The sequence below is a fragment of the Haliotis asinina genome, chromosome 7 (assembly GCF_037392515.1).
Source record: "Haliotis asinina isolate JCU_RB_2024 chromosome 7, JCU_Hal_asi_v2, whole genome shotgun sequence".
In the NCBI taxonomy this organism is placed as follows: domain Eukaryota; kingdom Metazoa; phylum Mollusca; class Gastropoda; order Lepetellida; family Haliotidae; genus Haliotis; species Haliotis asinina.
In genome coordinates, this window is record NC_090286.1 from 25,746,080 (window position 1) to 25,773,907 (window position 27,828).

Consider the following 27,828-nt stretch of genomic DNA (forward strand, 5'->3'; position numbering starts at 1 on the left):
CAACCTTTGATCTCGCGTATTAATTGAAACAGGGTACTACTTCGTTGCTGTGGACCAAAATACACTCTTCCGTTTGATGGGGATGGGCTATTTTGAGAAATAATATCAGTAGCACAAACTCGAACGGTTTCAGCCTCTACAAATGTATCTAAATGTTTCTACACATAGGTTGTACAATATAGTACCGAATAAAAGGGAAACTTTGGGGAATTTACGATTCACGTGAAGTGTAGGTTCTGACACCCCTATGGATCATACCACACACGTCCAATCATTGAACTCGAAAACAGGCAGATGGCCAGTATGTTGTAAAATCAAATCCTATTGGCTATATTACACTGGCGCGCGAGTTTATGAACACATTTTCCCGGATTTCTTGTCATTGACTCGAGATATCCTCAATAGGGAGTGTGTGTGCATATTTAGTGAGAAAGTATTTTAGTTTGGTTTTGTAACGTTTTACTTGGAACTTTTAGAATGTTGTCTGCAAATCTTCCGAAAACCAACATCGTCATTAAGGACGCTGATATTTCATCACAGCTCGGCAGAACGAAGATTCACGACGAAAATGAGGTATGTTTACCACTAGAACTTCGTAGAAGTTGATTTGACATTTGGCGCGAAGATGGGCGTCACTCTGAGCTTTTGTGCAAATTGAAACATTTCCAAGTTATGACCTGGAAGCAAGTTGTATATGCGTTCAGTTGGACTGATCCACATGAAATATCTTGTTCTTTCCGCGAAAATTGTTTCCCAATTTTATTTCGTGTTTGATTTTGAAAAGACGTCTGCTTCTGATGCAAGAAAAAAAAATTGAGGACCATGTTTGATAACCTCTCATACCCGAGTAATCACGTCTTTCTGACGAAAATATACGTTTTCTTTGAGAACAAACATATTTTCACAATTTCACAAGGTTTAAGACAATATGAACAAAAACTTTTTTTGGCGCGAGTGAGTGTCGGCTGTCTTTTGTGTACGGTGACCCATACATAACCTAATAATTTTATGCTTTTTAGGTTCCTACAAAAGAATCTGTATCATTAAAGAAACCTAAAGTCTTGGGACTGAGTCAGAAACAGGTTTGTGTTTTCGTTTTTCATTATCAAAAGACTCAGATTATGCAACTGAAAAATGTTTGTTGTGACTCTACATTTGTCATATCTTCAGTATGTTCAGATGCAATGAAAGAATCAATTTGAACTTATCCTTTTCCAATGAGAAATATATATTCAGATGATATGTATTGACTAGAATGAAATTTAATGGGGATATATCTTTCCCTTTTATACATCAGTTTGAGACAAGTCAGTGAAACTGAATCCATAATTTGATTGAAACTTTCATAATTTTGTTTTGTTTTTCAGAATATTATGCAAACAAATGAAACCACAGAGGTAAGAAATGATAATGCAACATAAAATTTGAATGGAACAATTAAAGTTAAAAATATAGATATGACCATTTTCAAAAGTTTCTGTTAATGTTTGTTAGATGTCTAAATAGTTGCATTTTGCTCATGAATAAATTCTTTTTTCACAGCCAATCAAAAAAGCACCAACACACAAGAAAAAGTTGAACTTGTTCAAAAAGGAAGATGAACCCCTCCTCCGTGATAATCCCAACCGCTTTGTGATATTCCCCATCAAGTACCACGACATTTGGCAGATGTACAAGAAGGCAGAGGCTTCTTTCTGGACAGCTGAAGAGGTTGACTTGTCTAAAGACCTTGTCCACTGGGAGACACTCAAAGATGAGGAGAGACATTTCATCTCTCATGTCCTAGCTTTCTTTGCTGCAAGTGATGGCATTGTTAATGAGAACTTGGTAAGTCAGTTAACGTGCCACTGAGTTCACAGAGGCCGTTCAAATTGTGCAAAGCCAAATTACTTATTTCTCAATTAGTTGATTTGGTCATTAATGTATTTCAAGTTATTCCATAAGAATTCATTGGTTTAAAAAGCAATTGTTATAGAACCTTAAACCACACAGCTTACTGGTTTAATACAGCAGTGTGAAGATTATGTTGTATTATTTTTGGGCTTCACATGTTTGCTACCGATTACAATATTGCAGTGTGAATGCGTCTAAATGTGACTAAGTGTTGACAAACTTGCATGTTATAAGTTTTATATAACTGTAGTTTTTTTTTATACTCAAGGTGGAACGCTTCACGCAGGAAGTCCAGGTGACAGAAGCCAGGTGTTTCTATGGTTTCCAGATCGCCATGGAGAACATCCACAGTGAAATGTACAGTCTTCTCATCGACACTTACATCAAAGATGCAGCTGAAAGGTGAGGTCACCAGCATACTTTGAAATAAACACATTGCAAACATCACTTAAGCATTTGGTCAGTCTTTTGGCATTCTAGTGGTACTGTCGTTTTCAACAAATCCAAAATGGAGTTCGAAAAAAGACTAACAAATATAAGACTTTTGGCCTATTAAGATAGCACACAAGGTGACTTTTCTATTTTCTACTGCTCTATATTACAGACTACCTGTTTGAATAATATAGGGGTTGACATATGTATTTTCAAAAGTCCAGTTTTGGGAGAGTCTGATTTATTAGTATAATGTAATTGTATTCTTGCAGAGATTTCCTGTTCAATGCCATTGAGACCATGCCCTGTGTCAAGAAGAAGGCTGACTGGGCTTTGCAATTCATGAATGACGACGTGGCTACGTATGGGGAAAGAGTTGTGGCGTTTGCTTCAGTAGAAGGAATTTTCTTCTCTGGATCTTTTGCAGCCATCTTCTGGTTGAAGAAGCGTGGTGTCATGCCTGGTCTCACATTCAGCAATGAGCTCATCAGCCGTGATGAGGTAAGCTGCATTCCATAATGGCAACATTTGTTGCAAAACAGTAGGATTGAGGCAATTTTGGTAATTTTTTAAAAAACAGAATGGCCAGTAACCCTTGCAGTAGTGTTGTGCCATTTTCATCATTTTGCATTAACCATTTTCAGAAAATACTTGGGTTTGAAATTTAATTGATGAGCAGGGATGGAGTTAAAGCGTTGGCTCGTTACACTGTAGACACAGGTTCTGATTCCCTTTTTTTATGTACAGAAATGTAAAGTCCATTTCTGGTGACACCTGCTGTGATGATGCTGGAATATTGCTAAAAGCGGCATCAAAATACCGTAGCTCAATGATGTGTCCATTTGTTGTAAAATAAATAGGAAAAGATTTTACAATTCTTGCAGAAATATATTTCTCTACTGCATAACTGATGCCTAGGGGTTTTATTATTTAAGGGCCTCCACTGTGATTTTGCCTGCCTGATGTTCCGTCACTTAAACCAAAAGCCTTCTCAAGAAAGAATCTATGAAATAGTCAAGGATGCAGTATCAATTGAGCAAGAATTCCTCACACAGGCTTTGCCTGTTAACCTCATCGGCATGAACTGTGATCTCATGAAGCAATACATTGAATTCGTAGCTGACAGACTTCTTGTTGAACTTCAGTGTGAAAAGGTAAGGAATTATGAAGTCATGAAACTAATGCTCCTCACCGTGTCATTGTCAATATCACCTCTATAGTGCCTCGATCATATTGTGTACATGTATTCTGAAACAGTTGAACATCAGATTATTTCATAGTAGGATGGTAAATGTGGCATGACAGATTTACCAAATTACATGGAACGTCTATTAGTATGCATAGAAAGCTTTAGTACCCCAAGTTTTTAAAGGAAAAAAAATAAACTGTTGTTGCCATGTCATGTGATAGTAAATTGATACCATGGTCTCAAAACATTTACCCATTGGTACTGATTTCTCTCAATTCTGATGTCCCCTGCCATGATATTCTTGGAAGCGATGTAAAACCATTCTTACCAAAAATATTTTCTGTTTTGCAGGTATACAACTCAGAAAATCCATTTGACTTCATGGAACACATTTCCCTGGAAGGAAAAACAAACTTTTTTGAAAAGCGAGTTGGAGAGTATCAAAGAATGGGTGTTATGTCTGGAGGAACCACTAACCATGAGTTCACATTGGATGCAGATTTCTGAGTACTGGAAGCTCAGATCTGTGCATGAATCAAGACGTTCATAATCTCAACATCTTCACAAAGTCAAAGACAGACTGAATTCAGCAAAACTCCTTTAATATTTTTATTCATTGCTAAGAAACATTTTTAATGTGTTTTTTAATTCATCGAAAATGTAAAAAATAACTTATGTTTTTTAAAATGCATGTATGTTTTAGTTGTTTTCTTGTGTTTAGTCCGTTTTTTATCTATATTTGTTAATAAATATTTATAAATATTTGTATTGTAATTTTTTTTATATCTTTACAAAAGATAGTGCATGTAAAGTCTGGAGTTGAGAAATAAGCACTGTTCCAAAGACATATTTCTCAAATTAGATTTCATCCTTCATCTAAATCAACCATTAAAGAATCTAAATGGTTGTGAACACCACCTGCATGATTTCTGAAGTAGGTCAGTCTAATTACTCCACACCCCAACCATGTCATAGCAATGTTTCAGTATTTGGCATTACGCTAAAACAAGGATTTTTGATCTTGAAGCCAGTTTACTGAGCTGGGTTTCTGTGGGCTTGTACCATTAACAGTATCAAGATTCTTAATCAGCTGTTGACTAACAATGAATTTTATGCATAAAGGGGCAGCGGGGTAGCCTAGAATGAATTAATCTCTTTATTTCCTCCAAATTGTAGTCTGGAATTCATTATATACATGTTAATGAAATATTTGCAGCAACTGATGTACAACGCATTCATATAATATATATGTGACTATCATGTGTACCAAGAAAGATGAAAGGTCTAGAATGCAGTTTAGAGAGGGAGACAAGGAATATAGGTATCTACAGAAGGTGACCGTTCATCTCCATGACATTTCATTATTTGTTAGTAGTTCACCCCCAGAAAACAGCCAGTAATGTTACTTGTACATAAACATCCACGTCAAAGACATCTGAGTTATGAAAAGAAATTATTTGTTGTCGTTTACTGTTCAGTGTAGAATTATAAGGCAATCAATATTTGAGAATTTTCCCCTTGAGCCGATTTGTACTCAAAACTAATATATCTTTCAATTGTGGGTAAAAATACATTAAATAATACAATCTTTGTACACCAAAGAAATTGTGGGTCAGGTGATGCCTACTCGTATTGTCATACACTAACTTGTTAAAGCCATTGTTTAGCTTCAGATTCATTTACACAATTAATAATTATTCTTCACCATGATGACTTCCATGGAAACCTTCCCAAAACAAGATAGTTACTAAGATAATTGAAGAGGTGGTATTTTTGTACAGACTAACAACTAGTCTCTGAAATAAACATGTTTTACTGAAAAAAATGTACATAGTAAAAACAAATAATATAATGAAAAGGAGCTCTAGACTTCCCACATTTTCTGGACCTGCGTGGGCTTTCTTGGATATATTTGCTTCAGGGTCTGTACAACAGACTGAAGTGTGTACTATATACTAATAATTACCATGTAAGACATGTGCTCTATTTTGAAAGGTGACTACAGTAGATTTACAGAGAAAATATCCTTTAACGAGGAATTACACTTGCTGTTACACATCTTGCCGAGAAATAAGTCTACATTTATCTATATGGCCATCCACGCTCCACAGTGAAGATGGCACGTTACACAGTGTAGCTGTGGAGAGTAATCTGAAATCCTAATCCATCAGGGCACCTTTCCACAAAGACATTTTAGTGTTAATCATTATCTCACATACTTAAACATGGGCATACAATCCTTACACAGCTTGGATTGTTGAGTAAGGCCCTGATTGCTACCTCTGACCAGTTCTTGCCGAGATTAGTGAAAAAGAGTTGAGATAATACATTAATAAGCGTATCATAAAATGGAAATAGCACTTATCCCCATTTGGAATGGGCGAGATGTCGAGCTGTGATATACTGTAGTATCGAAAATCATGATACTTTATTGAACGGTAAACATATCGATACTTTTTTCATATCGTGACATCTACTGTTGACCTCAAAATTGTTAATTGTTGCTAGAAATTGAGGGTTATGTCAATATTTACACTGCTACTTAATATCAACATACATTTCTAAAGTTAAATGGTTTTTGAGTCATGCTCTGGGAACGAAGCCCACCCCTCCATTTTGAGACTATGTCCGAAACGTTTCCATGGAAACCAAGAAACTAATACATCACAAAAACCTTTAAAAACCAAAAGGCACTACTTTGGGGTCTGCCACACATACATTTATCTAGAAAGTTTTACTAACAGATATTTAGAAGTTTTTGAGTTTTGCTCTGGAAATGAAACACACCTCTTACTTTTCAGACTTGGTCCAAAACGTTTCCATGGAAACCAAGAAAATAATATATCACAAGATCCTGTACATAGCAAAAGGCACCACTACAAGTTCTGATTGATATATCTACCAAGTTTTGCAAAAAAACATTGAATGGTTTTTGAGTTTTGCTCCGGAAACGAAGCCCATCCCACCATTTTGAGACTAAGTCGGAAACGTTTCCATGGAAACTGAGAAAATAATAAATCACAATAACCTGTACATAGCAAAAGGCACCACTTTAGGCTCTGATTCATATATCTACCAAGTTTTGCAGACAAATATTGAACGGCTTTTGAGTTCTGCTCTGGAAACGAAACTCACCTCTCACTTTTGAGACTATGTCTGAAATGTTTCCATGGAAACCGAGAAAATGATAAATCACAAAAACTTGTACATAGCAAAAGGCACTACCTTAGGTTCAGATTCATATATCGACAAAGTTTTGCAGAAAAATATTGAACGCTTTTTGAGTACTGCTTCGGAAACAAAGCCCACCCCACCATAAGACTAGCACATAAGTGTTCCATGGAACAACAACAAAAAATATAAATGCCAAAAATCTGTAAATACCAAAAGGCACAACCATAGGCTGAGATTGCTATATCTATCAAGTTTGGTAAAAAAATATTGAACGGTTTCTGAGTTATGCTCTGGAAACAAAATGATTACGGATGGACAGAGAGACGAGGCATCGACTATATCCCCCCGCATTACAGGCCGGGGGGATAAAAAATGAAACAATTTAACTTGTCTTCTGTATAAAAACTTGACCAAAAGATGGAAGGATGACAACATATGGATTAACACTTCTTTATCTTTTAGTGTTTTGCAGGCCTCGTTTGTCACACTCCTATGAAAACCCATTTGCTGTTATTGTGTCTGGCTTCCTACCCCAATCAAACTGTAAAACATAACCTCTAACTTGTATATATGCTACCCTTCCTCATACTGTTCATCACTTGCTTGATAACTGTGATAGAACCTACACCGAGTGAGTGAGTTTAGTTCTACACCGCACTCATCCATATTCCAGTTATATGGCGGCTGTCTGTAAATAATTGAGTCCGGACCAGAAAATCCAGTGATGAACAACATGAGCATTGATCTGCGCATTTGGGAACCGATGACATGTGTCTACCAAGTCAGCAAGCCTGACCAACCGATCCTGTTAGTCACCTCTTACGACAAGCACATGCACCTTTTATGGCAAGCATGGGTTGCTGAAGACCTATTCTACCCTAGAACCTACACCTTAACATCGCTCTCATATCAATAAAGAAGTTGTTCATCCATTCCTTGTCATCCTTCCTTACTACTCCAACTTCTAAATGCCTCTCAAAGAAGATTACCAAAAGGCATTTCCGTTTCCTTTGCTGTATACTTAGTTTGATTTCATGTACTTTAGAGCAATGTCGCTGACAAAATGCTTTCCACAAGTGTTTCTGTAGAATCAAATATTAAACCATCAGTAAATCTGAACACCCTTACTGCTTTGTCACATAAAACAAGAGATTTAAATTGAAAAATCAATCATTTATTCATACAAGAGTCACATGGTATATGTATACAATGTTCAACTGCAATGACATTACATGAGTCAACCAGCACAAATTGAAACCATTAGTAGACAAGACAAACTGATATGAATATCAAGGATTAAATACTCTTTCTCAGATCAATTAATTGCATACCAACAAAAGCTTGGCCTCATTTAAATACATGTTATCCAAAAAACTGAAAAAAAAATTTTATACAATGAACTTATGCATGTGTGGAATGCTGATGTGTTTGTCAGCTAAAATGAGATGAAAACAATCATCTAATCAGACTAGAATGAAGGAAACATTCAGAAAAATATCACAGCTTACTGCTATGTAGTGTCAATGTACTTTACCCCTTCTGCAAAATACAGACATTTCATATCTACACATTACTTCTCAGGCCATGAATAGGTAAAAAGTGTTTCTCATTATTTCTTCAGTTGATAAAACAAAGGTATAATCTTGTTCTTAACCACAACTTTCTGTGGTTGTGTCTGTTATTATTGATCAAGCAGAATGTTATTTGATTTTGGTCTAAGCCTAAAGATGCAGACTGTTTGGAATAGAATTTGGCCCCAAAACTTCATCTATCTGCTTCTGTGTTACCATGTCAAGAACAGTAACTTTTTTCACCTTTCTGAATAAGAGAAAAGTCTTGAAATTGTAGAATCTGTTCATGAGAAACATTTTTTACTCAATGTTAGCCAGTGTCATGAGAGTTTGAATCATGATAATGCTTGCCATGGAATGGACCATCTGTGGAACATCAGAGATTTCAAGGAGGTGTAAATTACAAAGTTTGGGACTATCAGTTGAGCAATTCAACACTTACTCAAGATTTCAGTTTCACAAAGTTTTGAGGTTTCAAGTGTTTCTCATAGCCTGCAAGGTATTAGAACCGAGTCTGAATCAATGAATAAAGACTGTGAAAATAGCTGCACTCTTTAAAATGATAAGAACAAAAATAACTAACATCTTGACTTGTGAACACACTACAGTCAACACAAAGCAACAGATGACACATATTTTACCAATCTGATAAAAGTATTTTTATTTTTTTTTTAATGTGGAACAAGCACAACTGGCTAATATCATGTTCACAATAAATATCACTGCCATCATACATCTTCATGGCCTGAAGTACTCATTATATTAAAATTGCATGATGCATGAATCTAGTCAGTCCTTCATAAGAGATGTACAGCATCATTATACATGCGCTACTTCATCCCTTGTGTTATGTTTGAAATACTGAAAGTTAAAAAACAATCCCAGACAAGTGAATGTCTACAGATATGGAATAAATGCTGAGCTAGATTTCTTATACAAAAACCACTTTGGTTTGAATTAAAGGAAAATTTCCAAATGTATAAAGGCTTAAAAGTTAATGCTAGCAGTGCTGTTATCAGTAAAATGCAGATGCGACAGTCTTGTTTGGATATCAGAGTTTCATCAAAATTCCTAAAATAGGAGACTTTTACTGGATAATGGTAGAATTCTATGATGAAATTCTTACACCCATAGAGCATTGTAGCGACAAAATTACTTCAGTTTAAAAGATGCGTAATGATACTTTCTACCAGCATTCCATGTTTTTTTTTTCGTAATAATTTTCCTTTAGATAAAAGCAATTTTTACACACATCAATATTATTATAAGTAAACTAACAACAAATTATTGAATAAATGATATAATAAATAACTGAAATTGCTCATTTTGAGTTTGTTTTGTGGTTCACTGAGAGTGCAACCCAAAAGTTACTCAAAGAAAAATGTACCTTCCAAAGATCTCAGAAGACTTGAGCATGATGTAGTTCTTCAGGAATCATCTTAATTGAGATAAAATGTAAATGTCATACATTAGCAACAAGCATTACAGGAAAACAGGAACACTGAATATATGTTTAAAATAACACTGAACACAAAGGCTACAGGTTTAAAACAAATCACTAACGAGTAAATGACTTTCATACACTGCTGAACACATGACCTATATTAAAGTACTGTTTGTCTTGGTATGTGATATTACAGAAAGCTTTATGGGTAGAATAAGCATAAATACCGTGACAGTATTTATTGGTGCTTTGAAAGAAAAAAAAAATGCAAGTTTTGAAATCAAGGAGCATGCTTTTAATAAAAAGAAAAGAAACAGATTTCTAATTGCCAAAATATTATTGTGTATTCTAAGAACCTACAGATTTACAACTTCTAATATGCTCTTCCCCTTCACCTGATGAAGGGGCAAGAAGTAGCTCAAAAACAGCTTTGTGTAAAAATATCAAAGACGTAAATTCATACCGTATGTTCTTATGTTTCCTTCTAAATACCAATTGAACACCTATCGTGTATTTGACTGAGCATGAAAAACTTGATTTTTCAGCACTTTTCGACCTATGAGTAAAAAGTTGATATTCAAACTGAGTTTTCTCTGTAACAGTATAACACATTCAAGATAACACTTGTGACACCATTACAGTTTCAAGACACTCCAGGAATAAACAGGTTTATGCAAAGTGTGAATTCCATACTTAATCTGTGAAAATCCTGAAATGAAGTAAGTCATGACAATTTATGTATTGTTGCATACACGCATCAAGGAATAACTGTAAGTCCCTGACCACAGCAGTCAGCTTTTAAAACCTGAAAACAAAGTTAATCAGTTCAAATTAACTAGCAATGACTATGACAGTGTTTATACACTCAGTAACATTCAACTTAACTACATCAGAACACCCTTAGTGTCTTGTCTTCAAAAATATTTTCACTAACATCATGTAATACAGTGGGACGGCCAGCAAAGACTTAGGTAGTAGCTCACATAGGTAATATGCAAACCTCCAAAGATTTGCAACTTAGAAATCTGATGATGATGCTTATTATAACCTGAAAACCTTTTTCACAAACATCACATTACAATGGACCATTTTTCAAGGCCTAACAGGTTCTCACCAAACTGATTAACTTAAAAAAAACAGAAAAACCCTGTATCTGCCATATATACTGTAACAACCAATAAGCACCATGGGTGCTTCAAAAACTTGACACAGAGGGTACTGATACTGACCAATGAGTTATCGCTATTTCTGTTTGTAAGGTGCTTGTTTGGGTCAAAAGAACAATCTGTGCATCAAACTAAAGACATAATGCATAATGTACACTTTAGTCTGAGGACAGGAACTTTGCAGATGAATGGCAATGGTAATGAACCTCAAGTTGGTGTTGAAAATACAGAGGAAATCTATTCATATTTGAAGCCTTGAAAACTTGGGTCTGATAAATGCATCTATCAGTTTAGAAACGTCGACAATGTGAAAAGTCTGCAGATGATATATAGGCCCATATCAGCGTTTACTGCATAAGAGACAGGTGAGAGAACAGAAACAACTGAAGCTGCATATGGAAATGAATCAAAATATCATTTATAGGACAAATACAGCACTAAATGCTAAAACCACAAGTATATCACAACAAAAAACAAAATAAATAAAGCAGCAGGCATTCAACAACAAATGTGAACACTATGTAAGTTCATGTTCAACACAGCCACAAAACAATTCAGTTTGTATCACAAAATACGATATGTTAAATATTCTGAGGATGAAGAATGCTGGTCGACAAACTTTGATGATCACCTGTGTTGTGTTTTTTCAGACTGCTATAGGTGTCAGTGAGGTTAAGAACTATATGACCAAGCACATATGACTTTAGTCAACATCATGCTGAGTCCCACAATCTGAAGCTTGAAGTTCTTTCTGTCAGTTTGTTGTATTTTAAATGAACATATAGAACATTTAAGATGAACATATACCTCTATACTTGCCAAGTTGAAATTGAAACCAACTTGCAAATAGCCTTTTGTACAAGTACAATAACATTTTTTATCTCTTAGTCACGTGATTCACAGGAACTATGTATGAGGAAAACACTTCAAGTACATGGCAACAGATTCAATGGTGTTTATATTTGTTGAGTTCAAAATTAATAACATAATTTGCTTACTAGGTAGTACATTACTTCTCCCGAATATGAGCAGATTTAGGGCAAACAAAGAATACATGGTACTCATCTTCAATTTCAAGAAATTCACAATCTTTACACACCATATCCACAATATTATTGTCACATAATTCAATCTGCGATATCCATTAATCTTTGAAATGTGTAATGACATTCTGAATTTACATAAACTTCTTACAGATTTATCACTTATGTTCAACAGTAGTACTCTGGTTGCAATAAAGATTTAACACTTGGATGAAGAAATATGTAAAAACTATAACCTAGCGCATATTCAAGGGTGAACAATATAATGGTGACATGTAAGCATTAACTGCTTTGCTCATTCAACCTTTGCAACAAGCTATAAGACTGTGGGACTCAACAGTAAGTTATGTTTAATCTGTTTCCTGCAGATTGTGGAGTCAGAATGCATCATCACAGTTGATAAGAGACAATTGATTATCTATGAACACAGAACTCTTTTCGGTATAACCAACAACATAACCAAGCACTTCCTTTGTATTAATAAAAGCAAAACACTTGACAGATTCCAAACAACCAGTGCTTCACCTCTCTAACATCATCACATATTTAGAAAATGTTTCAAACAATCATTCATCATACATCCTTATACGTCTTGTAGGGGAATCAGCCAGCAAACACCAATAGACATAAAAACATCCTAGAATACACCTTGAAAAGTCGAACCTTGCCTAACCAGACACATTTACTGGATGTCTCAATTCTTTGTTGGTGGTGTCACAGTTTTAGGGTAACATGGACCAAGAGGCCAATTTGCACCCAAGTGATTCTTTTTTTAACTGAGTCATCTCCCTTACTCCAGCATAAATAACTCTATGACTTAATGTGTAACAATATGTAAAAGGAATATATAAACAAAAAATAGTAAAATAATTAAATTTATACTATTTACTCATGAGATGACTGATTTCTGTATATTTTCAGGCGGTAGGTTGCCTTTCCATGTTGACTGTTTCTGTGTACTAAGGCACACTATCACACCACACTTTGTTTAAAATCAATATTGCATCTCTCTCATTAATACTATCAGCCCTCAGCGAAGCTACTATATAATTTATTCTGGAAAATTACGTATTAAGATCAAGCTGACTTGATCTTTATTCAAGTGAAGATACGAATATCCCATAATACAAACAGCTAACTATGAGGCCTGTACGGCAAATACTGACAACACCACATATGACAGTTCATCTCAAACCGCACCCTAGTGTTAAATGACAATGACTGCCTGTCTGACCATGAGACATGATCACAACACAATGACCACACCATATCACAGTCAGCATGGTCACTAACCAGCAAGTGGACAAACGAGTGTATTTAGCACTGTTGGCAACTGAAATTATCTTTCCAGTTCTGAAGAAAAGTTACAATTTATGTAGTATTTGTTTTGTTTCATAAGTATTCTTGGGTAGGCAAGGCTTTTGAGTAACATGGGTTCACATAAGTGGGGTTCAACAAAAGCAGTGTGTCCATGTATTGCTTTTAGAAGTCTACAAAGTATTCCTAGAGGAAGGACTGTCTGAACACCTAAAGACAGCATGCAATTAAAGCAACAGTGGAAGATCACTGCGTTGAACAGACTAAAGATTTGTTACCCCCAAACAATACTATCTCAAATGGGTAGAACTGTAACTTGCAAACCCCAATGAGAGTTACAGTTAGAAGTCTTGGCCTGTTTCCAAAGAACATATTTATGCCATGCTATAGTAAATCTTTACATATGGTCTCTAAGTAGTTTTGAAGAGTTCTTACTCTTGGTCAAACGTAACTCAATATGAAACAGACCTGTGAAGATCCAGGTTAGAACTGATCTTCTGTGCCTGTTGTAAGAGGTGACCAACGGAATTGGGTGGTCAAGCTTGCTAGCTTGTTTGACATGTCATTGTCTCCCAATTGTGTAGATTGATACTCATGCTCTTGATCGCTGGATTGTCTGGGCCAGATTTGATTACTATAGACGACTGCCATATAGCTGGAATATTTGTAAGTGCAACATAAAACTAAACTCACTCAATGTAAAACTCTCATATGACTAGATATGACACAAACTCCAGTAGTAACTGACACTGGGCTGGCTGGGCTGATTTCCCTGACAAAAGTAGGCAGTATATGTAGTATAAATACCAAACTATCAGTAACACTCACTTTCTACAAGGTCCTGACCACACAGACAATGGACATGACATCACAGCTCCAGCTAGGGTTCTTACAGTTGCACACTAAATGTCAACACACTATTTATATATTTGTACATATTATACAACCTACACTGCATTTGATGCAACAGTGGTCTGAGAGAAAGAACACAGCTGAGATCTTACAAATACAGTTTGTCAGGGAGCCACAGGAACTTAAAACGCAATGGTTCCACAATACTGGCTCAACTCCAAACCATGCACACATTTACAATGGAAATATTCTCTCAATTTATGCTCTTAATTCTGTTAAAAATCAAACAGAAATGTTTACTTAACATTTTTCTACATCCGTCTGGACTGCTTGAAAGGATTATTACTGGTCCTAAACAATACAACCTTTTAGTTGTCCAGCCTACCAGCATATTTGCTGAAATTTCCTATCGTCATAACAGTGTTCAAACAAAATTTCAGTAAAAAATCTTAGGGTTCCCATCCCATAATTTCGCTAATCAAATGTGGCACTCAAATGACTCTCCTGTTGAACTTTTATAGATTGAAGCGTATTTGATTCTGACTGCAGAGTCAATAATAAGTAAACTTCAAGGTTTCAATCATGATGCTGAGAATTGGCTCTTGAATCCAATATAAGTCTACTACAATCAGTACGGGTATAGAGCATTACTTGTTCTCTCAGCTAACTGTTGCACCATGAGTTGCCATTGAGATCACCCATGTGGGAATGTGACACTACAAACCAGCACACTGACTTCTCCCTGCATGGCGACATCTCAGTATATATTGCCACGTCTCTCTTCCCAGTCTCACCTGTCTTGAAATATTTCAGATTTCACCTTGAACTCCCATATAAGTACAAAAAGAGGATATTTCACTGTCATGTTTTCACACATATTATTCTGCTTCTATGATAATTTGGCTTGACCATCCTCCGAAATGACTTCAACCATACAACGGGATCACGTGTCAAGTAGCGAGTCCGTCGCCTTCCTCGTCTTCGCAGCACTTGCACATCTTGCACTTGCAGCACAGGATGCATGGTGCAGCAAGCAGGAGGAAGGGTGATGCCACCAAGAGCAGCACGCCGAAACCTGCGAAAATACCTACCACCTGAAAAGGAAGGAACAGCACATTGATATGACACCTCAATAGTAATGTAGGGACACTTTTGTCTTGTCAGGGGTATGTTCCCTCAAAGTTATAGTATGTGTAGTAAAAATGCCTACCTGACAGTCAACTACAGTACACTGTGGTTTTAACACACCTGAAGGGATACTGAAAACATGTATCTACTGTTACAATTTTTATTTCTCGCATTCACTTATTACTGTTCATTTTATGCATTTATTTCGACTACAACATATAAATGGCCGAAAACCAGAAAATAGTTAATCTGTCAGTTTGTTATAAGTTTGATGGTTATAAATGACATAATATTTAAAAACTTTCTTCACATCTGATCTCTCATGCAAGTCCATATACACATCACAAAACTTGTGGTGAAACGGTATACTGCTGATTAGTAGAACCATGGTATTTTTCATTTCGTTCCATATACCATAAAGCAATCCCTAAATTTGGTATTTATACGCTCATTTCTATCTTGCCATAAAATGACAGTTTTGTTTATTCAAAATGACAAAGATAATTGTTATTTTTTCAAAGTTATAAAGAATGTAAGGTTCAGCTCTTGTAAATTTTCTGCATAATGATGACATCTGAACCGAAAACGAACTGAACTGAAGGCCTTTTACCGCAATACGTACCGTATCATGACAAGAGCATACCGTTTCACCCCTTCACAAAACTGACATATTTCTTGTTAGTCATACACTACCTGTGTTCTATGCCATATCACAGAGGCTCTGGAATGTCCCAGTTTGTTTTTACATGGCCCCTTGTCGTAATGTCGCAACAGAAAGTCATCCTGTGAAAACAATCATCATCCAGATCTTATATCAAGCAGTAGTAGCTTGAGAATTTTGGTAAAAATATGAATTGAGAGTCATAGCAGTGAACTTGACAAGCTCTAAACCTCAGCAGTAATATCTCTAGTTTATTGTCAAGTAGGAATTGTTCCATTAAAAATCTCTATGGGAACAGCTTTTTTCAAATGTGTTTTGAGGTTGGAAAGACTACATCACAAGATGGAAGAACTCCATGTAATCCATTACAATGGATCTGTTGTTTAGGTAAAATGATTTTGTTGATTGTATACTCAACCAAAAAGGTTTAGCACCCTGGTGTAAATAAGTCATTGAAATGATAATCCTGCTCCAACATGTCTGAAATTCAAAAGTTTACACTGTCAAATCTCTTGGCATTGATGCATGATGTAAAATCAAAATGCACGTTCATGGGAAACACATTTTTCCTGAGTCACACAGAACAAAACCATCCAGTGGTCAAAGCTTAAATGCACACACATTCAGACATTCACCAGAACGTCAAAAATGTTTAAATTTTTCAAGCATTCAGCATGGGCCGTAGAAGAGGCAAGCCTAAATAATCAGCGACACAAAGGCATTGGGAGACTGCAGGCTGGTCAAACCTTTCAGGAAGTAGTGCCTCATTTCAATCTGCACAGGACCATGATTTCATGTCTCTGGGCACGTGTGCAAGTCAGAGATCGTCCATGCTCAGGTAGGCCCTGTAAAACAACGCCCAAGGAAGATTGATATTTAGTGACGTCATCTTGACGTCATAGGTTTACCAGTGCACCACAGTTGGCCCGCGAATTGCAACATGCTATAGGCATGTTCACCCTCAAACTGTCATGAATCGCCAGACTGCATGCCCGATGCCCAGTGGTTTATGTCATTTTGTATATGAGTATATGCAGTGAGCACTGAACAGCATAATACTTTGTAATATCAATCAACACTCTCAAATTTCTGGTCCAAACCTGATTATCTACAGGTTACCTCCAACACATGGAATATTGTTGGACTCAGCATTAAACAACAATAAACAAATAAAAAGGCAAAACTGTGTACACTTACATCTAGAGACGCCAAGCAGTACCAGCAGAAAACATGTTTGCATCTCTTGCACATCATCTGGGCACAGCCATCATTTCTCTCTATAGGCACATGGCAGACGGGGCAACGCTTGATCTTCGCATCTTCTGCACTGCTGAATGGAATGCTGCAAACAAGGGCAACATTAACAGACACGTCAGAGAGTTTAGGTTTACAGTGCAGTCATCCATAACACAGTACCATTGCATTAGTGAGTGAATATGGTATTATGTTGCTTTCAGCAATATTCCAGTAATATCAAGGCATGGGGCACCAGAAATGTACCACAAACTGTACCAATGTGGGGAATCGAACCCAGGTCTTCAGCATGACAAAAAGACGCTTTAACTACTAGGCTACTCCACTGACCCTTGCATCAGTCTTTGATTAACATGGGTGGGGTGGCTTCGTGGTGTTTGGTCGTCATGCCATAGTCCTGAGTTCAACAACCCACATGGACACAATTTGTGAAGCAGATACCTGCTGTCCCCACAGTGATACTGCTGAATATGGCAAAAAGTGGCATAAAACTATATTCACTCCCTCAATCTCCTAGACACTGTTGTTACCAGTATGAGTGATACAAGTTTTTGTAATCTTCTCAGACAGTTTTCCTAACCCCTTCAACAGGTCAGGGTAACAAGGGAGGTTATTAGTTAGTTATTATTTTCTTTTTCATTCACTTTTTCAACAAACAATACTTTACGAGACACTAACCACAAACCACCTGCGAACAACAACTCACCCAATGTCTTCCTGTCTGCCAGATGCCATTACCTCATCACAAGTTTTGGCAGCATGCCATTTGGATTTACATATTGAACAAAACTTGAGACCACACTGCAAAAAGAGAACATCTGTCATTTCTGCTGATTCATAGAGCACCATGATGAGGTTGTAATGATGGTTATTTCAAAAGCCATTAGGAAAGTAGACTTCTTTAAAATAACGGAAATTTCTTCAAAGAAATCCTGACATGAAAATACAACAAATTATACAAAGTGAAAAGACAGTTGTCCAAACAACACACTTTTCCAAATCTTCAAAGAAAGCTAAAAATTGAATCAATAACTGTACTAACCATGGCAACAGATGCAGGGAAAGATAACTCTAAAAGAACAATGTGAAAACCACCTTTTGAACCAGACAAGATTGCTTACCCTGAACAAAGAAACCAACCCACTAATGCTTGAATATGAGAAACAGTTACTAAGTGTAGCATATGTGATGACCATACTGTTGGACACTGGACAGGTGAAGGATGGACGTTCTCCTCTGGTGGAGGTGTTGGACTTGAGCAAACATGGCAGACTGTTTCACAGCCAGCCTCGGGACAGAAGGTACGGTTGGGGTCCATGTCAACCTCTGCAATACAAAATGGCAAAATAAACATTTTCTCTATATCTGGCTGAACGATTTAAGAGCTATCAATATATTTACTTGCTTGCTTACTTACATATTTTCTTATTTATTTGTCATTATTGATTTACATCAATGTCTAAATTACTTACTGTTCCATCTGTGATATACTATGAAGTTTATTTGCACTGATTTCTTCTACCTACTTGAGATAATTAACAATAAATCCCCAAATCAAGCCTCCATTCTGGCAAAGACTACCAGTACCAGTGCTTTCGGCTGGTTAAGGCTGAGTAAATTCCTATTTAAATTCCTAAATTGGTGTTGATTTGTTTATGGGGTGACAGGTAGTTCAGTTGTATGGGTATTTTCTGGGTTCCTCACATGGGTACATGTGCAAAACCCATAATGGTACCTCCTGCCTTGATATATTTCTGGAGCGCTGAAATATTGACATAGACAAAATATGTTCAGTAATTTGCTTACATAACCTGCTGTTTGCAAACTAGCTCATCCAATGCCAAACAACTCATTTAAAACCAAAATGTAATTAAACATTAGATAATATCTTTCTTTCAAGGGCATTTTGGTCCCATAACAAAATGTAAAATGAGAAGATAAAATAAGAAAAACTACTTACCCCTCAAATACCGTAATCTTTGGTATCTCTCAAATGTTGTGTGGTCAACCATCTTTTTGATCTGGAACAAAAGCTTTCAGGTAAAATCCTTATCAGAGTAATTATAGCTGGAATACTGGTTAGTGTGGTATGACACTAAGCTTGCTCGTTTACTCATTTGGGGTATACTGATGAATTATGACCTGTGCTATTAAGGTGTATTGTTTCACTAGCTATTAGGGATGAAATGATTAATTACTACCTCTGTCATTAATGGTGTTTCATTTAAAGTTCTACTCCCATTTGCAAGACCTCCCATTTGTGAGACGCCCTGTAATCAGGTGTGTGCAATCAACCATTAACTCATTGACCCCTGAATGCAAATTGGTAGAGCCCACCAAACTAAAGACCTTAAGAAGATATCTGAAAAAAGATATCTGATAAATAAATAAATAAAAAATAGCAAACCAAACCAAACCAAACCAAACCAAACCCAACCCAAACCAAACCAAAAAAAGCCCCAAAGCAACACTCTTTGTTTCATATATATCTTTATTTGCATGATGTCTAAGTCAATGTTAGGAAACCTCTGTTCATCATAGTTTAATAAGTTTGCCCACTGCATCCAGGTACTGTAGCGACGTTTGGTTCCAGCAGTGAGTTGATCATTGAGGCGGTAGTCGGTTGTCAACCTCCCTGTACACTTGCTTTTGTGGTCAAGGGGCCACACCAAGATCAAGTTGGGTCAGCTTAAGTTGCTCTTGATATTCTTGATAATCAGAACAAATCTGTAGAGGTTAGGGTGGCGGTGACTCAAAGATGAATTCAGGTGACTGTGAAACCCTTCAAAGTTGTTATTGGTCCTCAGGCCTAAGGTGTCAAAGTGGTTCCACAAAGGCAGCGGGAAACATGCATCTTGATCCACCCATGTTGCAGTTATGTTGTCTTTGAAGGCCTCTGAACCAGGGAAGGTGTTCATCGTGTCCAGACACACATCTTGAACTTGAAGCAGAGGCAGAAGTGGTAGGGCAGCAGCTCTCCGTATTGATTGTTGGACCAGATGGTCATCTTGATACAAGGCAGCCAGGTCAAGTTCTTGGGTTTTTCTCCAGACAGCCACTTTCGGAAGTGGGAAACTCACGTTCCACTACCCTAATGGCAGCTACCTCAAAGTCCACTTGAAATGGGTCAGGGTTTAGAGGTTGGTTGAGGAGCTGCTGAACATGAATCTTCAGCCCAGAGAACAGGTGCTGGTAGGCAGCTTGTCGACAGTCAGGAAGCAACGCATACACCAAGGGATCGGTACAGGTTCCTTTTCTGCCATGTAGAATGTACAGTTGATTCCAAAGTTCGGGGCATGCAGAGAATGTACCATCCATGTAGACAATCGAAGCTGACTGGAGCAGTCGAAGTTGGTCATCTGTTGAAAAGACAAGCATCTTGTCATCTTCTCCATCAGTGAAGAGGTGGAACCTGTCGCCATCGTAGGTCTCTGTCCATGGGGCTGTAAGGTTGACCTCAGCTCTGGACTCTGGGACTCTTGGGATGGTGTTGCTGCGGTGTCTGCAGAGAGTGCTCTCATCGAACGGGAAGGAAGGAAGTGTGGCTGCAGCTGCTGGGTCTTGTCCCATCATCACATCGTTGCAGAGGGCGGGCATGGTGATCCTCGGTTCATTACGAGCTCTCTTCCTGAGGGAGCTGAGAAAACGAAGGCGACTGGCATCTTCTGGGGGATGGTCAAGTTCAGAAACACTTCTTACATGGTCTCCAACTGTAGTGCACTTCCTGTTGCATGTCCTGACAGTACATCTCCAGCGGGTACAAGTTTGTTGCTGCTTGTTCTTGTAGTACAAGTATCCCTGGAAAAGAACCTGTATACTACCTTTCGTACTGGTAACATATTCAACAACACGTTTGTCACAAATCAGAACAGACAAATTTCAGTTTCCAAAATTTATTTACGTTCACCCACTGTATGTCTAACACACCTTGCACGTGTGTTCATATCCCAGTCATTGCACTCACTCACAAACTACATACAACCTACGGTACATCTCACACACTCTACAGGGCGGGCTCAACATTATGCAAGTGTAATTAGAAAAGTAGGTAATTATTAGTAAACATTGGAAATTGAACGGTTGCGGGGTTAAATTTACAACTCTGTTGACCACATGTCACATTACACATCCCAGAATGACCTCCGTCAAACTGTCCAGTTCACTTCCACACATGAACTTTGTTTGCCCAGTTCACTGGTGTTTCAGTCCACTGGTGACAGTCGCTCTCAGTGTCCAACTCCCCTCGTAGTTCACACTGGCCACTGCCTCTTGTCTGTATATTTGCGTCTCCAAGTGACATCCCTTACAGTCCTCGACTGCCCACTCACAGAGATCACATCAACCCCTCGGTTGACCACAGACCAACGTGTGCTCACACCGTGCACCATGTCCTGGGCGCTAAAATACGACAGTATTCTTACAGTTGGATACGTAACTTTTGTGACACCCCGTTCAGTCACCCACAACATGTTTACTGATAAACAATACACTAGTTTCATGCATTTTTACACTTTGATACGCAGTGCATCTTGAAGTGCTATTATTTTCAACAACTGCAGTAAACATTCAATGCATACATCAAACACCATTTATATACCCGCCTCAAACACAATACAGTCACTACTTGTGTTTCCAGACCTAGCATTTAATAACCAAGTGAAATTAAGTGCATGAAAACATTCTTCAACTTCAAATACAAAATAAACATACTCACGCATTTCTACACAAATGCCATTCGACACCACCCAGTGGTATCCGAGCTTTCACTGCCGTGTAAGAGCGTCCACCCTCACAGTCACCCAGATAGTTACGCTCCATTGACCCCGTGCAGCACGTACACCATGAACCCGTCAATACTCCATACAGTTTAGTTACGTTCGGGCGACTCAGAACGCCAGAAACAAACCATCACAATCACCCACTCGCATCACTTCAGATCTTGACAACGTTGAAGTCCAGCCATTTTGCTGATGACAGCTATCATAAGTCAGAGCTTTATATATGTATCAGTTATATTACAAGTAAAATATGTTGAAGTGTTTCCGGAGTAGGTTGTAATTACTTTAAACATATCTAAATGTTTACATAAATTTACATAAATTGTAAATTATCAACAGCTACAACCTAATTAAACCTTTAATTCTAAAATAAATCATAAATAATTCATGTAAAAACTTCTCAGTGCTTCTGGAGTGGGTTTTAATTGAACAGTTCCTGTGCTAATGAGTTAATCCACTTTAAAGCAGGGGAGCTTTGTTTGTTTTCTTACTTAATGACCCTTTCCACTGTCTCACAAACGGGAGTCTTGCAAATGGGAGGACACCAATTTAAAGCCACATTTAAAGCTGTAATCAGTAGGGGTGACTTCATCCTCGATATCTCCAGGGTATATGTTCCGAAAAGTCTCCACTATACCCTGGACGCATCTAGAGGTTGGCCCGATAATTTTATTACCTCCCTTTGCTGACTCCGCTTTCTCACAGTAGCCAATCAGAGTGGTCGCCGTTATAACCGAATTTGCCAGTGTCAAAGGTAGCAGTTGCAACTGCGAAGGTTTGCTCGCCGTGCGACTCACCATTTGGGGAAGTCATACATGCAACTTTATAGGTCCGAAACCTTTTTTAAAACATATGCAAGAAATCCATCTAATACTTTCAGAGAACCTACGCATGGTTTGTTTGCCAAGTTTAATCGGTTAGAGAATTTAAAAAGCGAAAGTGAGTTGTGATTGGTTCGCTCAAATTCCCAGCGTAGGCACCTGATTGGATAAAAAGCCAGCCAAGGGAGGTAATAAATTTATCGGGCTGAGCCGTAGATGCATCCAGGGTATAGTGGAGACTTTTCGGAACGTGGACCCTTGAGATATCGAGGATGGGTGACTTTTGAAGAGAAACATCTATTGCAATAATATTGCAATAGTTTTTTTGGTTTTTCTCTCCTTGAATTGTCTCATTTGGAACCATTTCCAAAATGAATGTATACATGAAAGGAAAACTAGCTGAAGTAGTTTCAGTCTCTTTTCAAACCTTTATCAAGTTTGTTCAAAAGGTAACAGGGATGGTTAACTCTAAATCAAAGTGAACAGATCAGAACCTGCTGTATTTTACACTGTGCATTTATCAACGAAAGTCAATTACTAAACTATCGACAGTCACACACTGATAGTTTTTTATTTCTACCATCGATTAATTTCTACCGAAGACTCAATAATTTCAATCTATCGACAGTCTGATGCATCATTACAGTCCTAGTAATTAGGAGTGTAATTATTCAGCAAGAAACTGTTGTGTAAACTTCAGCAAGAGAATCAGTCATCCATCCAAAGAAATCCTTCTCATAAAGGCAAGATACTTCACACCTTTGTTACACTATGAGGAATTTTAGTTTTATGCCACACTGAGCATTATTCCAGCTATATGAAGGCAGCCTCTAAATAATTGAGTCTGGACCAGATCTTGTCATCCAGATCTTGCCTCTATTATTAATCAACTTAAACATCAATCAAAGAGATTATTCTTCTCTTCTCCTGTAATTAGAGTTGGTTGGTTTGTTTAATGCTGCACTCAGCAATATTCCAGTTCAATGGCGGTGGTCTCTAAATAATTGAGTCTGGACCAGACAATCCAGTGATCAACAGCATAAGCATCAACCTACGCAAATGGGATAAGATGACACTAATCAACCAAGTTAGGGAGCATTAACAACTGATCCTGTTAGTCACCTCTTACAACAAACATTGGTTACTGAAGATCAGTTCTAACCCATATCTTCACAGGTTCAGAAATGAGAGTGTCTGGTTTATTGACCTTCCCTTAGCTCACCTCTGGACCTTCAATCTTGCCTTGCTTCTTGCACTGAGCATCAGGACACGTGATCTCAGATACATTGCCCTCGGTGATCATAACTGTTAGGTACTGACGTACACACTGCAATGCAATACACACAAAACATGAACATGGCAACATCTGTAAAAACGACTATTCTTTTTGACAAAGAAGCCATTTATTCCCAATCTCCCTCACATGAATACTTCATGCTTGAATCAAACACACCAAACATCAATGTTTTTTATTGTTTAACAGCAGCTTGTAAATAACAGAGCCTGGATCAGACAATACACTGATTGACAATATGACAAGTGAACCACACAGCTGGGTTACAATACAAGTAATCACGTCACAGAGTCTGACCAATAGAACCAATGTAGATGCATCCAATAACAAGCACAGTTGATAGGGACCATATATATATTATCAATATTGCTGTCACACCTCACTATGGGTCTTAGTCTAACGAGTCCATTCAATCAGTTATTGGTTACTTATTGCTGTATCAGTCAAGCCATTCAGTGACAGGTGTCTGGTCACGGACTGACGCCGATCAGCTTACAGCAAAAGATATCTTGTCTACTACCACGATTCACAACATTAAATGATTCTGATGGGTCAATCATTAGATCAACACAACCACCCCTGACTGAAACAGACAATTCAACGCCTGCATTACTGATAACATTCACAGAAAAGTAATTCTTTCTCAGACACACCTGAAATAATATTATGTACAAGCACATGCTACAAAATACAGATATGCTTTACTACAATATTCACAGTAACTAGGTCAACAGATGCTGGAGAGAGAAAAACAATAGAATTCCACTACGAAAAGGTACTTTACATTTTAGAGACAACAAACTGCCTGAAATATGGTAATATTTATTACAGCATCATATCTGGGGGTGAGCCATGATAGTGATACAGTGGAATAATAAAGTTTCTTTCAGTCTTGTTTGCTTTATGATGGCTCAAGTAGCATCTCAACACTTTCAATGCCTGTGATACAGTTGTATAACAAAGCATCTGTACAGTATTGTGTAAGTACATGGCTCACAATACAGTACCAGGAGTACTGCCACAGGACAAGTGACTTCAAGAAAGTAACTTGTCCTCACTATTTTTCCACTTGCCCTGATTATGTGACACAATGTTTGATGTTAATGTTTACTTGACCATTTATCGAAGAGTGATAAATTACATTATGATCAGATATGAAATGAAATCCAAGTTTATTTGCGGTCTGGAACCGTAAGTGGAAATTATCTAGTTGTCCACGGAAAGTGAGATACCATTATTTGATTGCTCGAAATGAAAACTGACTTGTCCCAGGTGTCAGGCGATGGAATTTCTGAACCCTTGAGTACATTCATATACAACTGATGAATCACATTACATACAATTCAGTACAAACATAACACATAACACTGTTCAAGAGCCAGTTTAAGCAGATTTTATAGCTTTTCCTTTTAGGCTTTAAATAGCAAAATCTTTACAGTGTGCTTTGTTGATAAACTGTTTTAGAGGCATTTAGAAGTTACTGGGCTAAAGGTGAAGGAACAAATTTTATGGATGATCAACTTCTTTATTTTCACAATGGCGACGTTTCGGTATGGATTCTTATACCGTTTTCAAGCATATGGGAGGACAAGGTGTAACAGTTTATATACAGGTACATGAGCAATAGCTGAGGAGATTAATGATAACAGCAACATAATTGAGGAGATGAGATAACAAAAACATCAAAGGATATAACTAGAGTTGGTGATATAACCAGTAATTAGTGTGAAGCCAAGGGTGGGGGATTACAACATTGAGGGGACCAATTAATGCAGGATTAGTGACAGAAGCCAGAGATTAATATTTCTTGATATCGAACTGGTTAGGTAGAAATATACCCTTACCCTGTTTATGGAAGGGTTGTGTCTGCGGATGTGAATAGCTTCTGCCATTTTTCTATGCTTGTAATCATGTTTGCTGCTGGAGAGTGTTTTGATAGAGTCCCAATTGATTTTGTGGTCAGGAAATTTGGTGATTGTGTTCCGAAATGGCTGATTTTTTGTCTGCTTTGTTTGTTGATGTCTTGTGTTCTTTGATGCGAATGTTTAGTGGTCTGGATGTTTCCCCAATGCAGTTGCTGCCACAGTTGCAGCTGATGTTGTATACCACACCCTTAGGCTCTTGTTTTGTTGTGGAATGTTTCCTACCATTTGCACTGATGATAGTTTTGATGGGTTTGGCTGTGGTGAAGTATGTGTCAATGCCTGCTTGTTGCTTGAGTAGAGTTGAGTGGTGAGATGGTTTGCCAATGTAAGGAAGTGAGATGCGAACAGGAGCTGAGTCAGACTTGGTAGTTTTGGGCTTAGGTGCAGTGTTGATAGTGGATAGTTGATGATGCAGTCAACAAGTTTAGTGGGATACTTGTTGAGTTGGGTAAAGACGTGCCTGAGATGATTTAGTTCAGGTTTTGGGGGAGAGAGGATAAGTGTGTATAGCAAGCCAGGTGAGGGTGGAGCTAACGCCAGTTTTAGTTCTGAGAGGGTGATTAGAGTCAAAGTGGAGATATTGGTCAGTGTGGGTAGGTTTGCGATAGACAGAGGTTTGGATAGTGTTGTCAGTATTGCGGGTGACAAGGACATCAAGAAAGGGTAGTTGTGAGTTATTCAGTTTCAACAGTAAATTAGATGCGGGGGTTCTGTTGGTTAAGATGACTATCAACCCCGCACCTAAACCCAAAACTACTAAAATCTGGTCATTAAAGTTGTTCTGGTAGGACACACCCCATTTTGTTTATTCTGCATTTCATTGGCTATTGCAGGTTACACCCATTTTTGTATCAGTCAACAAATCATAATCTTTGTATTGTTTCAATTTTAGCTAAATAGTCTCCACCTCCATTTTTCCATCAGTAGGGTTTAGACTCCCAACACAGGTCAGCTCTAGCCCTCAGCCCCGAGGCTTGTACAGACTCTCTGCGGCCACCCTTGTTATTCTATTTCTTGTAAATACAGTTGTAATTAGCTTCTTGTGACTTCGGACTCTTTGCTGAGTTAATTCCCCCAAGCAGACCAGCACGCCAGTTACATAAGGGATTTCACCGAAACCCTCACTTGGACCCAAGACCTATATCATAACAAATAATGTAAATCATTAAATTTTTGCGAGCATGATATTTTTGTGAAAACTGCGAATGACCTGAGCTCGCAAAAATATCATGACGCAATTTGCGGGTGGAAGACCGAGACCATCCAGCGGGCATGGATAGGTTTCATGACACTTACCTGGAGATCAACAGCTTCGCCGACACTGACTAAACTGGTCCTTCATCAGTGCCAATTTATTGCAGTCATTCCATTTAATTGAATCCCTTTGAACTGTTGAACTTTAATATGTGATTGGATTTACTTCAGATAAGACTTTCAGATGCAAGTAAGCTTTGAAACTGTCAAACTAAACTATGTTTTGAGAATTAGGCAAGTCGCAAAAATATTGTGATGTAAAAACGTCTGTTGGTCACCACTGGCAAAAATATCATGACGGGAAAAAATCGTGATTTACAGTACATGACCTTCTTTACCTTGTTTTTTGCCATTTTGTCTTGACTAAAGTTCCAAACTGAAGATGACCAAAACAACCTATGTCCTTGATTCCCTCTCATGACACCAGGGAGTCATGATGACTCCTAAATATATAACTATGCTTATGTTTCTCACCCAAAAATTACCCCATCTTTGTTATCCAAAATGTGAACAACAAATTATTCAGCATTGTGTTGCACTAGCAAAATGGGAGACAATATGGCCTTATGAAACAGTGAAATTAGTTTTACTCCACTCAGCAATACTCCAGCATTATATGGCAGGAACAGAAG

At 37.7% G+C, this 27,828-nt stretch overlaps 2 protein-coding genes across 2 annotated transcripts in view; one reads left to right on the forward strand and one right to left on the reverse strand.

Moving 5' to 3' along the window:
• Positions 1-276: 276 nt before the first annotated feature.
• Positions 277-4,274, forward strand: LOC137291887 (ribonucleoside-diphosphate reductase small chain-like). Its single transcript, XM_067823435.1, has 8 exons — positions 277-573; positions 1,020-1,082; positions 1,368-1,397; positions 1,543-1,827; positions 2,162-2,295; positions 2,598-2,826; positions 3,261-3,479; positions 3,866-4,274. Exons 1-8 carry the CDS (start codon positions 478-480, stop codon positions 4,019-4,021), a joined length of 1,212 nt encoding a protein of 403 aa, XP_067679536.1. The 5' UTR covers positions 277-477; the 3' UTR covers positions 4,022-4,274.
• A 3,572-nt stretch (positions 4,275-7,846) lies between these two features.
• Positions 7,847-27,828, reverse strand: part of LOC137290196 (probable E3 ubiquitin-protein ligase RNF144A) — a 48,801-nt gene continuing 28,819 nt past the window's right edge. The window contains exons 3-9 of the mRNA XM_067820914.1: positions 23,946-24,050; positions 19,085-19,145; positions 18,323-18,450; positions 17,831-17,925; positions 17,068-17,212; positions 15,903-15,992; positions 7,847-15,175 (exon numbers count right to left, since the gene is read on the reverse strand). Coding sequence (XP_067677015.1) covers positions 15,032-15,175; positions 15,903-15,992; positions 17,068-17,212; positions 17,831-17,925; positions 18,323-18,450; positions 19,085-19,145; positions 23,946-24,050 — 768 coding nt within the window. The 3' untranslated portion in view covers positions 7,847-15,031. The remainder of the gene's footprint in view (positions 15,176-15,902; positions 15,993-17,067; positions 17,213-17,830; positions 17,926-18,322; positions 18,451-19,084; positions 19,146-23,945; positions 24,051-27,828) is intronic.

Coding starts and splice junctions, on each gene's coding strand:
- LOC137291887 (XM_067823435.1), top strand. CDS start 478: ATGTTGTCTGCAAATCTTCCGAAAACCAACATCGTCATTAAGGACGCT. Junction 1,398..1,542: donor AAACAAATGAAACCACAGAG/GTAAGAAATGAT, acceptor CTTTTTTCACAG/CCAATCAAAAAAGCACCAAC. Junction 1,828..2,161: donor GCATTGTTAATGAGAACTTG/GTAAGTCAGTTA, acceptor TTTATACTCAAG/GTGGAACGCTTCACGCAGGA.